At 37.2% G+C, this 12,230-nt stretch overlaps 4 protein-coding genes across 4 annotated transcripts; 2 read left to right on the top strand and 2 right to left on the bottom strand.

The window, feature by feature from the left end:
- Positions 1-928: 928 nt before the first annotated feature.
- On the bottom strand, positions 929-2,765 carry I206_103772 (uncharacterized protein; the record flags this gene model as incomplete). The annotated part of the gene is made up of 3 exons (XM_019159411.1): positions 929-2,329; positions 2,402-2,543; positions 2,611-2,765. 3 exons carry the CDS (start codon positions 2,763-2,765, stop codon positions 929-931), a joined length of 1,698 nt encoding a protein of 565 aa, XP_019007463.1.
- Positions 2,766-3,399: 634 nt separating this feature from the next.
- Positions 3,400-7,614, bottom strand: I206_103771 (uncharacterized protein; the record flags this gene model as incomplete). The annotated part of the gene is made up of 8 exons (XM_019159410.1): positions 3,400-3,450; positions 3,527-3,713; positions 3,809-3,930; positions 4,013-4,238; positions 4,328-6,025; positions 6,095-6,589; positions 6,692-7,236; positions 7,306-7,614. The coding sequence occupies 8 exons, from the start codon at positions 7,612-7,614 to the stop codon at positions 3,400-3,402; spliced, it is 3,633 nt and encodes a 1,210-aa protein (XP_019007462.1).
- A 417-nt stretch (positions 7,615-8,031) lies between these two features.
- I206_103770 (uncharacterized protein) lies at positions 8,032-10,027 on the top strand (the record flags this gene model as incomplete). The annotated part of the gene is made up of 11 exons (XM_019159409.1): positions 8,032-8,078; positions 8,207-8,339; positions 8,401-8,463; positions 8,525-8,532; positions 8,587-8,686; positions 8,744-8,815; positions 8,865-9,024; positions 9,104-9,159; positions 9,233-9,552; positions 9,631-9,676; positions 9,740-10,027. The coding sequence occupies 11 exons, from the start codon at positions 8,032-8,034 to the stop codon at positions 10,025-10,027; spliced, it is 1,293 nt and encodes a 430-aa protein (XP_019007461.1).
- A 779-nt stretch (positions 10,028-10,806) lies between these two features.
- On the top strand, positions 10,807-12,139 carry I206_103769 (uncharacterized protein; the record flags this gene model as incomplete). Its single annotated transcript, XM_070202829.1, has 6 exons — positions 10,807-11,121; positions 11,216-11,323; positions 11,441-11,540; positions 11,664-11,723; positions 11,804-12,017; positions 12,097-12,139. 6 exons carry the CDS (start codon positions 10,807-10,809, stop codon positions 12,137-12,139), a joined length of 840 nt encoding a protein of 279 aa, XP_070058930.1.
- Positions 12,140-12,230: the final 91 nt, after the last annotated feature.

The following is a 12,230-nucleotide window of genomic DNA, read 5'->3' as shown; positions in this document are numbered from 1 at the left end:
TGTTCAATACTTCGTAGTTGAATCTCCTTATCGGACCGATGCATTTATTTCACCAAGCAAATCACCTTTACCCCACTCGAAATTACGTTATTTTCATCTTTTCATTAGAGAATGATAATTCCGCACCTTGGAAGGGTGGGGAAGTAACTTCAGGGTTATATAGATAAGAAATAGAATAAACTGATACAGTGGTTTGACGGTTTACGGTTCAGCTTGGTTAACAAACTCCTTTTAACCGCTTTTATCCGTCAACGCGTCAGTAATTACGAGTATGCCATTTAGTCTTGTTGATTTAGAGTCCGAAATATACTGCTCAAATGGTATTACAAGGTGGGGGTAGTTACTGAAAATCCAAAATTTAAGCGAAGCACACGCACGCGGAGTCTTCTTCAAGTTGGAAATAGTAGCAGAAGGTGAAGACGAAGTGACCGAATTAGAGATAGAAATAATGCTTCAGTCTGATCAGATATCACCCATTTGGAAATGTCATGATATGTCAGATGTACTAAATTCAAATAGAAGAGTAATCGCAGGATCTGAAAACCTTTATCATACCCCTTGCGATCATCACAGCATGACTAGATCAGGGTATAATATGTATAGTGTACCAAAGCACAATGGAAGTAAAAAAAGCCTGGAAGCTTAAAAATCAAATTTGGCAAATCGAAAAGGCCTTCTCATTCCATTAAGAAGTCATAATTTCACGATCAATGCATGATCTTCGAAATCGAATTTTGAATATAGCAGTATAGTCTTCTGGGAATAAACGAGAAGGTTTAGTATAGGAAATTTCAACTGTACGTCCTTTAACTGATGAGCTGGTTGATAAAGTTAGGAAACTTGCTGAATAGACGGAATAACGAAGTTTATGCATATGTTAAAAAATCCACCTAATCATTTTGTCAATTCATCTATATAATGCTTTAAATTATTTTGGTTGAACCATTGTATAACTATCAACATGTCTACTAGCTGCTCTACCACTTCCACCTAAACTACCAATTCCTAATCCACCTGTATTTATTCCTACTCCTACTCCTACTCCTAATCCTGACATTCCAGAAATACCTAATCCAGTAGATGATAAAGGAGAATCACGATCTTGTCTAAATTCATGTTGATTATAAACTTTACCTGCAAAACTTTTAGTTCCTTGTTCTAAATCAATTTGAACAGAAGGAATAACATTAAAAGGTGGTTTACGTGAAGTTGAAAGTGATGAATATAATTCTGGTGAAATAATGGAAATCAATTCTGAAGGTGTAATTTGATGTATAAGAGAAGAAAATTCAAAATCTTTACCTAAAATTGATTTATCAAGAGCATTAGATAATCTATTCAAACGTCTAATATCTGCATTGTTTCCCACTCCAAAATGTGTCGGTGAAGTTTGGAATGAATTTGCTACGAATACTCTTTTTAAAGGATGATCATTATCTAAATGTTTAAGATATTTTAGAGCTAATTGATCACATATCCTCTTCGTGGAATTTCCGTCTATTATTTCTCCTCTTATCGCTGATAATGATCTAATAACATCTTCAGAATATTCAGATGGTATAGCTAATTCCCTTTTAGAACCTTTCATATTTGAGCAAACTATCAATTTGGGTAGATATTTCGATAAATAGATATTAAGCGATTTATCTTTGAAAGGGTGATTCAGTATATCTAATATAGCTTCTATATTCTTTTCCAAATGTGTTCTGCCTAATTCATCATTTGATAATTCTATTAGCCTTACCACATTACTTTTTTCTTCTCCATCTTCTATACGCAATAATTCCTCTTGATCCGCATTGGAAAGTATCATAAGAGGTCCTAAGCCTAATGAGAGATTCTTCCAAGCTTGAAGATGTTGTTCAGATTTTGAAGGTTGATCAAGTATTTGAAGGGGATGATTGGAAGGTAAAAGAGGTAATACTGAAGGATGTATAGCGTACTTCGGATTCGATAAGATAGTATCGCGTAAGTTAGAAGGTTGTGATAAGAAGAAAGTAAGTGCGACAGGATCTTCCAAGAATAAAGGAAAGATAGGTTGAATTTCATTCAAAAGTGATAAACAGTCAAGAGCACGTTGAAGTATTTGTGGGGAAGTTGTTTCATCCAGAAGATTAAGAAGGGATTTTGGAGAATCTCCACACCATGTATGAAGCCAGTTAGGATCCTCCTTTTGCAGTTGTTTAGTGTCGATAATTGACGGTTGAAGACGCAGCGAGTCTGCTAATATAGGTTCAATGGGAGTGTCAAGGGAACCACCAGAATATCCATATATTGATATAGTCAACTTTTGTGCAGGTGAATATAACATCATCATACGTGTCGTTACCTAAAGTAAACGTAAGCATATTAGTGCCATTGCATTAAGATTACAAAGGGGATTGAAAAAGCAGATACTCACTCCTGCAGGCATATTCATTGGATAATTCAATGCATTTTCTGAAGGAGTCACTTCAATAGTAGTTGAAGCTAGCGCATTTATGGGGTTTGAAGGCGATACATTGAGTAGAATCCTACCAGTAAAGGTAAGGGGGTATGTCGTACTGCAGATAATACAATAAAGCTTAACATTGAAGAATTAGATGGATGAAAGAAGTTGAATGAACTCACCCTGGTCCAGTCAAACTTTCAACTCCTTCAGGTATGATTCTTATATCACTTATCCTTACTGGTCCACTGAATCTAACCACTAACAAAGTCTCATTTTCAGTATTGGTAGGGTATAAATTAGGATTAATCGCATGATATAGTAATGAAGGGGCCATCTTGAGTATATTAGGATAATATCATAATCTCTTTCGTTATATGATCGTTATCGATAGTATGGTCATTATGCTTCTCTTGTCGTCGTTACACTTCATAAGGTATAAGGTATAAGGTAAAAAGATAACAAACGATCAAGATAGGAAGGAAACTGATTTATAAGGTGATATATGAATTTATTATTTATAATGGATATTAACCAGGATAAACTGAGAATGACGCATTAATTCAAAGGTCGCTTTGAATTGTCGGATCCTGTCTTTTCAGTTTTCAATTTTAGGCTTTATTATCATAGTCTCTTTTTACAAAATCATTCTATGCATAACAGTCAAACATGGGATATGCGAGATGCAAGCTTATATCGTTAGGAAATTTGCACTCATTTCATATGCCTACTACATGCAAACAATACAGGTTCCAATCCGAAGCAATAGAAACGAAGATCTCATAATACGTTTCAAGTCGCAACAAGCTTCAGATCTTTGAGTTTTACACTGAATATATACATTACGAAGATGCATCATTATTCGTCTCATATCGTTATTTGATTCACCCAGCAATCATTGAGTAGATAGTAAATCTTCATTCCTTTCTTCTCTCCACAAATAATCAGCTGTGACCTAAATTCTTCTTGGCTTAAACCGTATCTTCCATACACAATTTGGGCATAATATTCATACCCATTAACTATGATTAAACCATATATCAGCTTTTGACTTTTTATACTATGAGACAAAAATTCAAAGTATTGTATGGAACTCACTTCTTGAATAAGTAATTTAGCAGCATATGGAATAGTTAAACCAATTACTCCTTTTCCACTCTTACATTTAGGACACCAATTATTATATCCTAACATACCACAAGTTTCACATACTTGAGTTTCAAATGCATCAGATGAAATCATAAGTCTTTCAAGTAATAATTGAGTAGCTCCATATCCTATCAGACTAAATAAATTTATAAAAAAAAAGAAAAAATCAACAAATCAGCTTATCTAACTCTTTAAACGAATTTAATCCAAAAAACCACAATTCCAACTTACCAATCACGTTCCATTTCTCCTAATCTTAAACCACCATCTTTTGATCTACCTTCAGTAGGTTGTCTAGTTAAATTTGCACGTGGACCTGTAGGTCTTGCATGCATTTTATCCATTACCATATGCTAAATATCAAACAAATCAATTCATCCAAAAGAAATCAGCTCTAATCTTTGGACAAAACCCAAGATAGTGAAATAGACTTACCTTTAATTTTTGATAATAAATTGGACCGAAATATACATATGCTTCCATAGGTTGTCCAGTAATTCCACTAGTTAACATATCTTTTCCACCATAAGAAAATCCATTATCAATAAGTATTTGTGACATATCAACTACTTTTGATCCTCCAAATGCTGTTCCATATTGTAATTTTCCAGCTAATACTCCTGCTTTTCCTGAAAGTAATTCAATCATTTTTCCTACCGTCCTACAAAGAAAAAAAAAAAAAAAACAAATCAGCATTGATTCTTTCTTTATACATTTCATCATGAATCAGATTGTTCTGAATTTACTCACATTCTAGAAGGGAAACCATGTGGATTCATAATAATATCAGGTACAATACCTTGATCATTAAAAGGCATATCTGCTTGAGGTACAATTAATCCACAAACACCTTTTTGTCCATGTCTTGATGAAAATTTATCACCTAATTCAGGTCTTCTAGTTTGTCTTGTCAAAATTTTAATTAAAGATCCATCTTCACCTTCTGTTATCATTACTTTATCAATTTGAATTGGTTCAGGTAATTTATGTGTAATTGGACTTGGTTTATATCCTTCTGTTGATGGTCCTCTTGTATCAATTGGTGTTTCACGATGAATCATAACATCAAATTGATTAACAGTTGCACCTGGTGCTGTCATACCATCTGCTCTATCTATAAATGCGTAAGCATCTGGACGAGGTAATGGATCAGGATAAGCTGTTCTTTCATGTGATCCATTAGCAAAAGTTCTCATTGGTATTGTTTGTTTTTTTAAAACATGACATCTTCCAAATCCTCTATCAACTGAAGCTCTATTCAATATTAAGGCATCTTCAATATCATATCCTGAATAAGACATTACAGCAACAGTAGCATTTTGACCAGCTGGTAATTTGTTATATCCCACTAATTCAATTGTTTTGGTTTTAACCATTGGTTGTTGAGGATATGTCATTAGGTATAACAAAGTGTCTATTCGATTAAGTTGATTATATGCGATAGCTCCTATAGCTTGTTTACCCATCGCACATTGATAAGTGTTTCGAGGAGATTGATTATGATGGGGATAAGGAATTAATCCAGCTACAGCACCTAATATAGTAAATGGTTCTATTTCTAAATGAGTGGTTTCCTCCACTATTTCCGATTCGTAACATGCAATAAATGAATCGTTCTCTTCGTTCACATCGAGATATTCAACTAAACCAGATCGGAGGAAATGATCGAAAGTTACTTTCCCATCTTTGAGCAATTTCATGTGTTTCGAAGTTACACGAGGTTTTCCTTTCTCGACAATAATCATAGGTCGACAAATACGTCCTCCATCCGAAGCGATATATATTGTACGTTGATGATGATTGATATAAATCGAAACGAATTCTGATGTTCTTCCTGCTCTTCTTAATTTCCTAAAAGTTCTTACAAATCTTTTGGCGAGATGAGTAACTCCAATAAGGGTACCGTTAACTTGTACAAGGTGTACTCCGGGTCGATAAAGTTCATTTCCAGTTAAGAGGGATATATCTTCTACACCAAGGAGGAAAGCCATTTTAAGTAAAGGTTCTTCAGGTACATCGGTTGTGATATGAGTCATAAGTGCTAAATTCTTTACTAAACCACAAGCTTCACCTTCAGGTGTATCTGATGGACAAAGCATACCCCACTGAGAAGGTTGTAAAGCACGAGGACCAGATACTTTACGTGTTTTTTCGAATTGAGATGATATACGAGTCATCATTCCTAAAGCAGCTATGAAACTCAACCTTGAAAGTACGTGTGTCACACCGGCTCTTTCAACATGGAAACGCTTCAATGACCAATTACCAGTTGAGATAGATCGAACAAAAGCTGAAGTTATTGGATCACCACCTTGACGAATTAGCGATCCTGCGTCGAAAGGTCCTGCACGTGATTTCTTCTCTAAAATCTTGTCCATACGTTTCTTCAATTCACTGTTAAAAGTCTTGAATGAATCTTCGAAAAGAAGGGATAGCAATTGACCAGCACTGTTACCAGTAAAACAATCAGCTGGATACCATTACTTGGTATATACCGATGTGGACTATTCTACTTACAGCTCCAAACGCTTGTTACCAACGTAATCCCTATCATCTACCATATGCTCATCAATCATGGCCATCAATACTCTTCTTGACATGGTGGCTAAATATATGCACTTTGGTCTAAAGTTCATATTCCTCACAGGTACATGACCAAGTACCATAGCTGCTAAAGCTTGCTGAGCTATATCCACCGGAGTAAGTTTTTGACCGTAAGATCCACCATCATCTTTCGCTTGATTAGGGGATACCCTAGCTCCGATCCATTCTAAAGCTTGTCGACGAGTGAATGTCTTCTCCCTTGCTGCTTCTTCCAAAGAGACTCCGAATGCTTCTTGATAACGCTCATCTGACCCACAGATCAATTGTAAGATCTCTTTATCGGAGGTTATACCCATTGCTTTGAGTGCAATGACGATGGGTATGAATTCTTTGAATGAATTATGTCGAAGATATAATCGTTTGTTCTTTGTAGTCACATATGTTTTCACAACTCGATCGTGGGTGGAACTGCAAGACAGTGGACATATCATTAAATTGGAGAGAAATCAAGGAAAAGTAGGGTAAGAAAGGTTGAATGGAAGGGAAAAAATAAGCGTAGGATAGACTTACGAAGTTACTTCAGCAGTGGTTTCATCTTTCTTAGGATCTCTCATTACGATAATTCTATTTTTACTAAGTTGTTCTTGTACCAAAATAACTTTTTCAGTACCTTTAACTACGAAATAACCACCTGGATCCATTGGACATTCACCCATTCTAGCTAATTCACTTTCATTTTTATTTTTTAAATGACATAAATCGCTTCTAAGCATTACAGGTAACATTCCAATTTGTACACCTCTTTGTCTATTTTTCTTATCTTCACCTTGATATTCAATATCAACGAAAATTGGTGCACTATAAGTTGAATCTGTTAATCTACATTCCATAGGAGTCAGAACATTTGCGACTTGATTCGTATCGTGTCTTGCAGGTTTTCCAACTCGAATATCCAGATATCTAATATAATAATATGGATTGATATCTGATACAACATGTGAATTTGCTGCTAAGATTGCTTTTATATCTACGTTGACAAAATAATTGAATGAATCTAAGTGTTGTTTTACTAAACCTTTTACTTTCAGAAAAGCAGGTAGTAGCTCCCATTTATCCTGAAAGAGATATAAATCAATCAAATATCAATACACGTCTTCATATAATGGTCGGAACCAAGAACTCACCTCTACACTCTTGACACCTTTCGAATACCAATCAGCTCCTTTTTGACTACCATAAGTCTGCCTCATCAATTCTGCCCATTCTTCTTCGCCTTTATTGATATCAGGCTTTTTTTCGAGTGACGGCATAGTTGTAGAAGGACGTAATGGCGCTTTACCTTTAGTTGATGTTGAAGTTGAAGCACCTATACGAGGTTTGACATCAGGACCAGAAGAAGGTCCAGCTTTAGCCACTCTTGTACGTGATGCAGGAGCGGAAGATGACGAAGCAGCCGGAGCAGCTCGCTTAGGAGGTGCACGAGCTGGCGGCATGGCGAGAAATCAATAGGTTCAAGAGAGTGTCTTATGAGGTGTATGTGAAGTTGAGAATAATAAGGATGAATTTTGATTTTTGATCTGAAATTATTAAATATTTGGGTTTCAAAAGGATAAAATGAGTAAGCGGCAACAAGCGATAAATGGAGTATAGTTAGGCATGCCCCATACAGATTACGATGGTATTAGGCACTCTAGATTCCCCCTTGTTTTGGTGATCGATATATGACCACGTGTTTTGGATGTTTCAGTTTTACGTTACAGGATTATCATATTATTATATATTGTCATTGCGGGGAATAAGAAGTGACCCATTGCTGTGTATAACAAACTCTTTTTACAACTTTGATCCTTTCTTCTCCCTTCTTCTTCTTATTCTCATCATCACGGGAAAGAGCAAATTGATCAGCTGAGATGGATAGCACCCCTAGGCAGATATTTCAAACGCCCAACAACGTATAGTGAGTGTTTCAATATCACACAACGAGCGACCTACCTCTACAGCTTGCGCATCGCTTCAAACCGATGCCTCCGCCTGTATTGTGCGAGTTACTCGACCAGACGTTAGCTCATATGCTATAATTCACAGTATACTCCAACAACCATGGCAATTCGTTAAAGAGCTAGGTCAAGGAGCATACGGTTGTGTATCTTCAGCTCGAAACAATCAAACAGGCGAAACTTGCGCAGTGAAAAAAGTAACAAACGTATTTCAGAAGAAGGTGAGCTGTGTTGAGACTCAGACTGTGTTCGATTCCAACTCACAAGGAATCCCAATTATAGATCCTTACAAAACGGTGTCTGCGAGAATTGCGCTTGTTGCACCATTTCAGAGGTCATAAGAATGTAAGTGGACTTTGGCCCGAGATCACCGGAATGTCGGTGCTGACCTTGGAAGCCCTTGTAGATAACATGGTAAGCTAGCTGTCAAGTTATAGTTGGGCTCCCATCAAGCTGACTGTGGGACAGCCTTTATGACATGGATATAGTGTTCGACCCGCCCGGAACAGGTCAATTCAGAGAAGTCTACTTATACGAGGAATTGATGGAAGCGGATCTTCATGCTATAGTATGTTTCCCACTCATCTAAACCACACCTCTCAGCTGACTCATTGTGTCCTTTCAGATACGTTCCGGTCAACCTTTATCAGACGCTCACTTCCAATCTTTTCTTTATCAGACCCTTTGTGGGCTCAAAGTGAGCTGATCCGTATATGGTAAAGCATACAGCTGATATACTTGCTTAGTACATACACTCCGCTAATGTGCTTCACCGAGATTTGAAACCTGGAAATCTGTTGGTCAATGCGGACTGTGAATTGAAAATCTGTGACTTCGGTCTAGCAAGAGGTTTCCAACCTGGGGCGGTGCAGACGGATCAGGGTCAAGCGGGGTTCATGACAGAATGTGAGTAGCAGACAATGCTCCTCGCTTTCCTATCATGTCGTGCTTCCCTCAAGCTGACTGATCGTGCGGCCCTGTCTAGACGTCGCTACACGATGGTACAGAGCACCCGAGATAATGTTGTCTTTCGCCAATTATGTGAGTCCCTTTGATGCAGATTGCTACTCATTTAATCGTGGCGTCCCGAACTGACTCAGCGAAATCGCAATAGACATCTTCGATTGATATGTGGTCGGTAGGATGTATTTTGGCCGAACTTCTAGGTGGAAAACCCATATTCAAGGGCGAAGACTATGTCGATCAACTTAATAAAATTCTGAATCTTTTGGGTACACCAACAGAAGACACTTTACGCAGAGTCGGATCACCAAGGGCTCAAGATTATATTCGATCGTTACCAATCAAACCTAGGGTCAGGTTTGACACCTTATACCCCAATGCTCAACCACTGGCTTTGGATTTGTTACAAAAATTATTAGCTTTTGATCCACTGAAAAGATTTGGTTGTGAACAGGCTTTAGAGCACCCTTAGTAAGTCTTGGCTTTCATCACTTATCGTGATCGACTCGCCTAACTTTCGTACATGCTGATTTCCATTTCTGCTGGTAGTCTTGCTGTGTGGCATGATCCCGCCGATGAACCGACATGCGAGGTTGTGAGTTATCTTTGTGACTGTAAATATAACACTTTCACAGATACTGAAGTCGATTGTATCTAGCCCTTCGATTTCTCTTTCGAACAAGAGGATTCCACTTCGGGTATGAGACAGTTGATCTTAAACGAAGTTCAATCTTTCCGAGATCTCGTTCGGGTACATGCTCCGGCACAACCACATAGACCGAATAGTGAACCTTTACCTCAAGCGATGCAAGCTTCTCACCAGCCCGGTGCGGGAGTTGGTCCCGCTTATGCCGATACGAACGCTGAGCCGAGGGTTGAAGGTGCTGATCAAGAGGAACATCCAAGCAGTGCATTAGAAAGACAATTAGATCAACACAGAATCTAATTGACCGCGCATAGAAGCCTAATTAGGTGTAAATGGGATATGAGTAACGAATAACTTAGGATAGGACCAAGGTATCTTATAGCGCAATCTGTAAACGTCCATAAAGAGTCAAAGTGATTTGACCGGCTGCTACATTTAGAGGATCATAAATGATTAGCTTTAATCCTGTACATGTTTATGAACAGCAACTTGTGCATGTTCCGAATCTGTTAGTGTGCAGATCAGCATAAGCTGAACTTCAGTCAATGAAAGGCGGTCAATCTTTCCTGCTCCTCACTGACGGACCATCGAATGTATGGCTAGATAGAATTAAGACATCTTCCCTTGATTATAAATATTCAGATACTACATGTTCATTATAGTAGCTGTGTGATTATCCGTCATACACTGAGGAGAAGGAAATGGGTCTGACCGTTTTGTAATGTATTATCGAACTTAAAATGTAATATCCGTCTTTGGTGTGGACAGTGATCGACACCCAGAGTCGTTTTCTGGGTGTGGTTACTGTGTCCAGACTGCTCTTTCTAGGTTCGGTATCTATGCACTCCAGAATGACAGAGCTGGTGTCCTTTGCTGTATGAGGCAAGATAGTCTTCTCAGATCACCAAAGCCTGAAATCGCGGTTGAATTGCCACCGAGCTGTTCGCGCCACTGTATTGAATTCCTGGAAACAACAACAACAACAATAACAATGATAAGGAATCTTCTTCTTCTTCTTCTTCTTGTCTTTTCATATTTCACCTACATCAAAAAGAAGATGATATACTAATCTAACCATCATGAATTCTCATCCACCTCCATTACAATCATCTTACTTACCAATTTATCCACCTCGATTTCGACAAAATGACAAAATACAACAATCACAACAACAACAACAAAAAATACGTCAAACAAAACGTAGAAAAAAAAGATTTTTACCTACTTTAAAAGGATTTCGATCTTTTTTATATCATTCAAGTTTTTATTTATTTATTTTAATTATTACAGTTTTATTAGTTGCTTCAGCTTGGGGAATTGGTGAACAAGCTATAAGAAATAGTGGACAAAGGAATTGGAATGTTTTCGTTTTAGTTGCTGCTTATGTAGCTTTGGTAAATTCTATTTTTTTAAAAACTCATTTCAATAATAAAAAAAATCATGACCCCCATACTTATTCATACTTACAAATTTCATATTATTAAATAGGGAACCATATCAGTTTTACATGTTTGGTCAAGAGTATTAAGTGTTAAAAGAATTTTAAGAACAATGCCAAAACCTTATATACCTACTAAACAAATTGATTTACCTAAAGTAAGTTTTTTTCCCAATCAACTCAACTATTTAAATTCTCATAATCAAATTCAAAAAACCTAATTAAATCATAATAATTGATTGAAAGACTGATAATTGTCATTTGAATTACAATAGAGCGTTGCGAAACATGTCGCTACTGAGTATTCTAGAACAGCAGTTATTGCTCATATCTCACAAGCTACAACTGGACAACAGGAAGGATGGGGTAGACCAGGTGAGTACAAAATCTTTACTTTTTCTTACTGGTTGATATAGCAATATAATCTTTTGAAAATCTCAATCCTCTCTCTCTGTCGCTGTCAGATGTATCAAACTTACCAATGACGATCATTCGTAGGCACTAAATGGGAAGATAAACATTTTCGAACATACATTCTGTCGACTATACCAATAATGAGTGAGTTATCTTAACCTGCATCAAGATGAATACAATTTACTACGCTCAACAAATGATTACATGTTGATATATTGGAGTAGAACAAACACTTTGTCCGATTGCCCCTAGTACTGCCTCTCCTTTGTCGCTGCAGCCACTACTCGACGCAGCGTCCTCAATCAATGACAACGGTGCAATCCGGTTATTCGTAAATTCTTACGCTAAGATAATTGCAAGAGCAAGATACGGTAGGAAAGAACCTACTCAGGCCGATGCAGAAGCTGTGGAAAAAGTGGTGGAAGTAGTGCTTCTCACGTGAGTGAATGGTCTCGCTTTGTTCCTTCTGCAAAAGTCAATAAGTCTGTTACATGCTTATCATCATTATTCTTTACAGTCTCGAGGTCAAACGACGTCGAGAAAGGGATATGGGCAAATAATTCAAGTCTGTAGCATATTTACATACAACATTGTACAACAAAATTAACGATATCTACGATAATAACGATTATATCAATGAATGTCTATCCC

This window comes from Kwoniella pini, chromosome 5 (genome assembly GCF_000512605.2).
Source record: "Kwoniella pini CBS 10737 chromosome 5, complete sequence".
Taxonomy (NCBI): domain Eukaryota; kingdom Fungi; phylum Basidiomycota; class Tremellomycetes; order Tremellales; family Cryptococcaceae; genus Kwoniella; species Kwoniella pini.
This window is presented reverse-complemented; position numbering and strand designations above follow the sequence as displayed.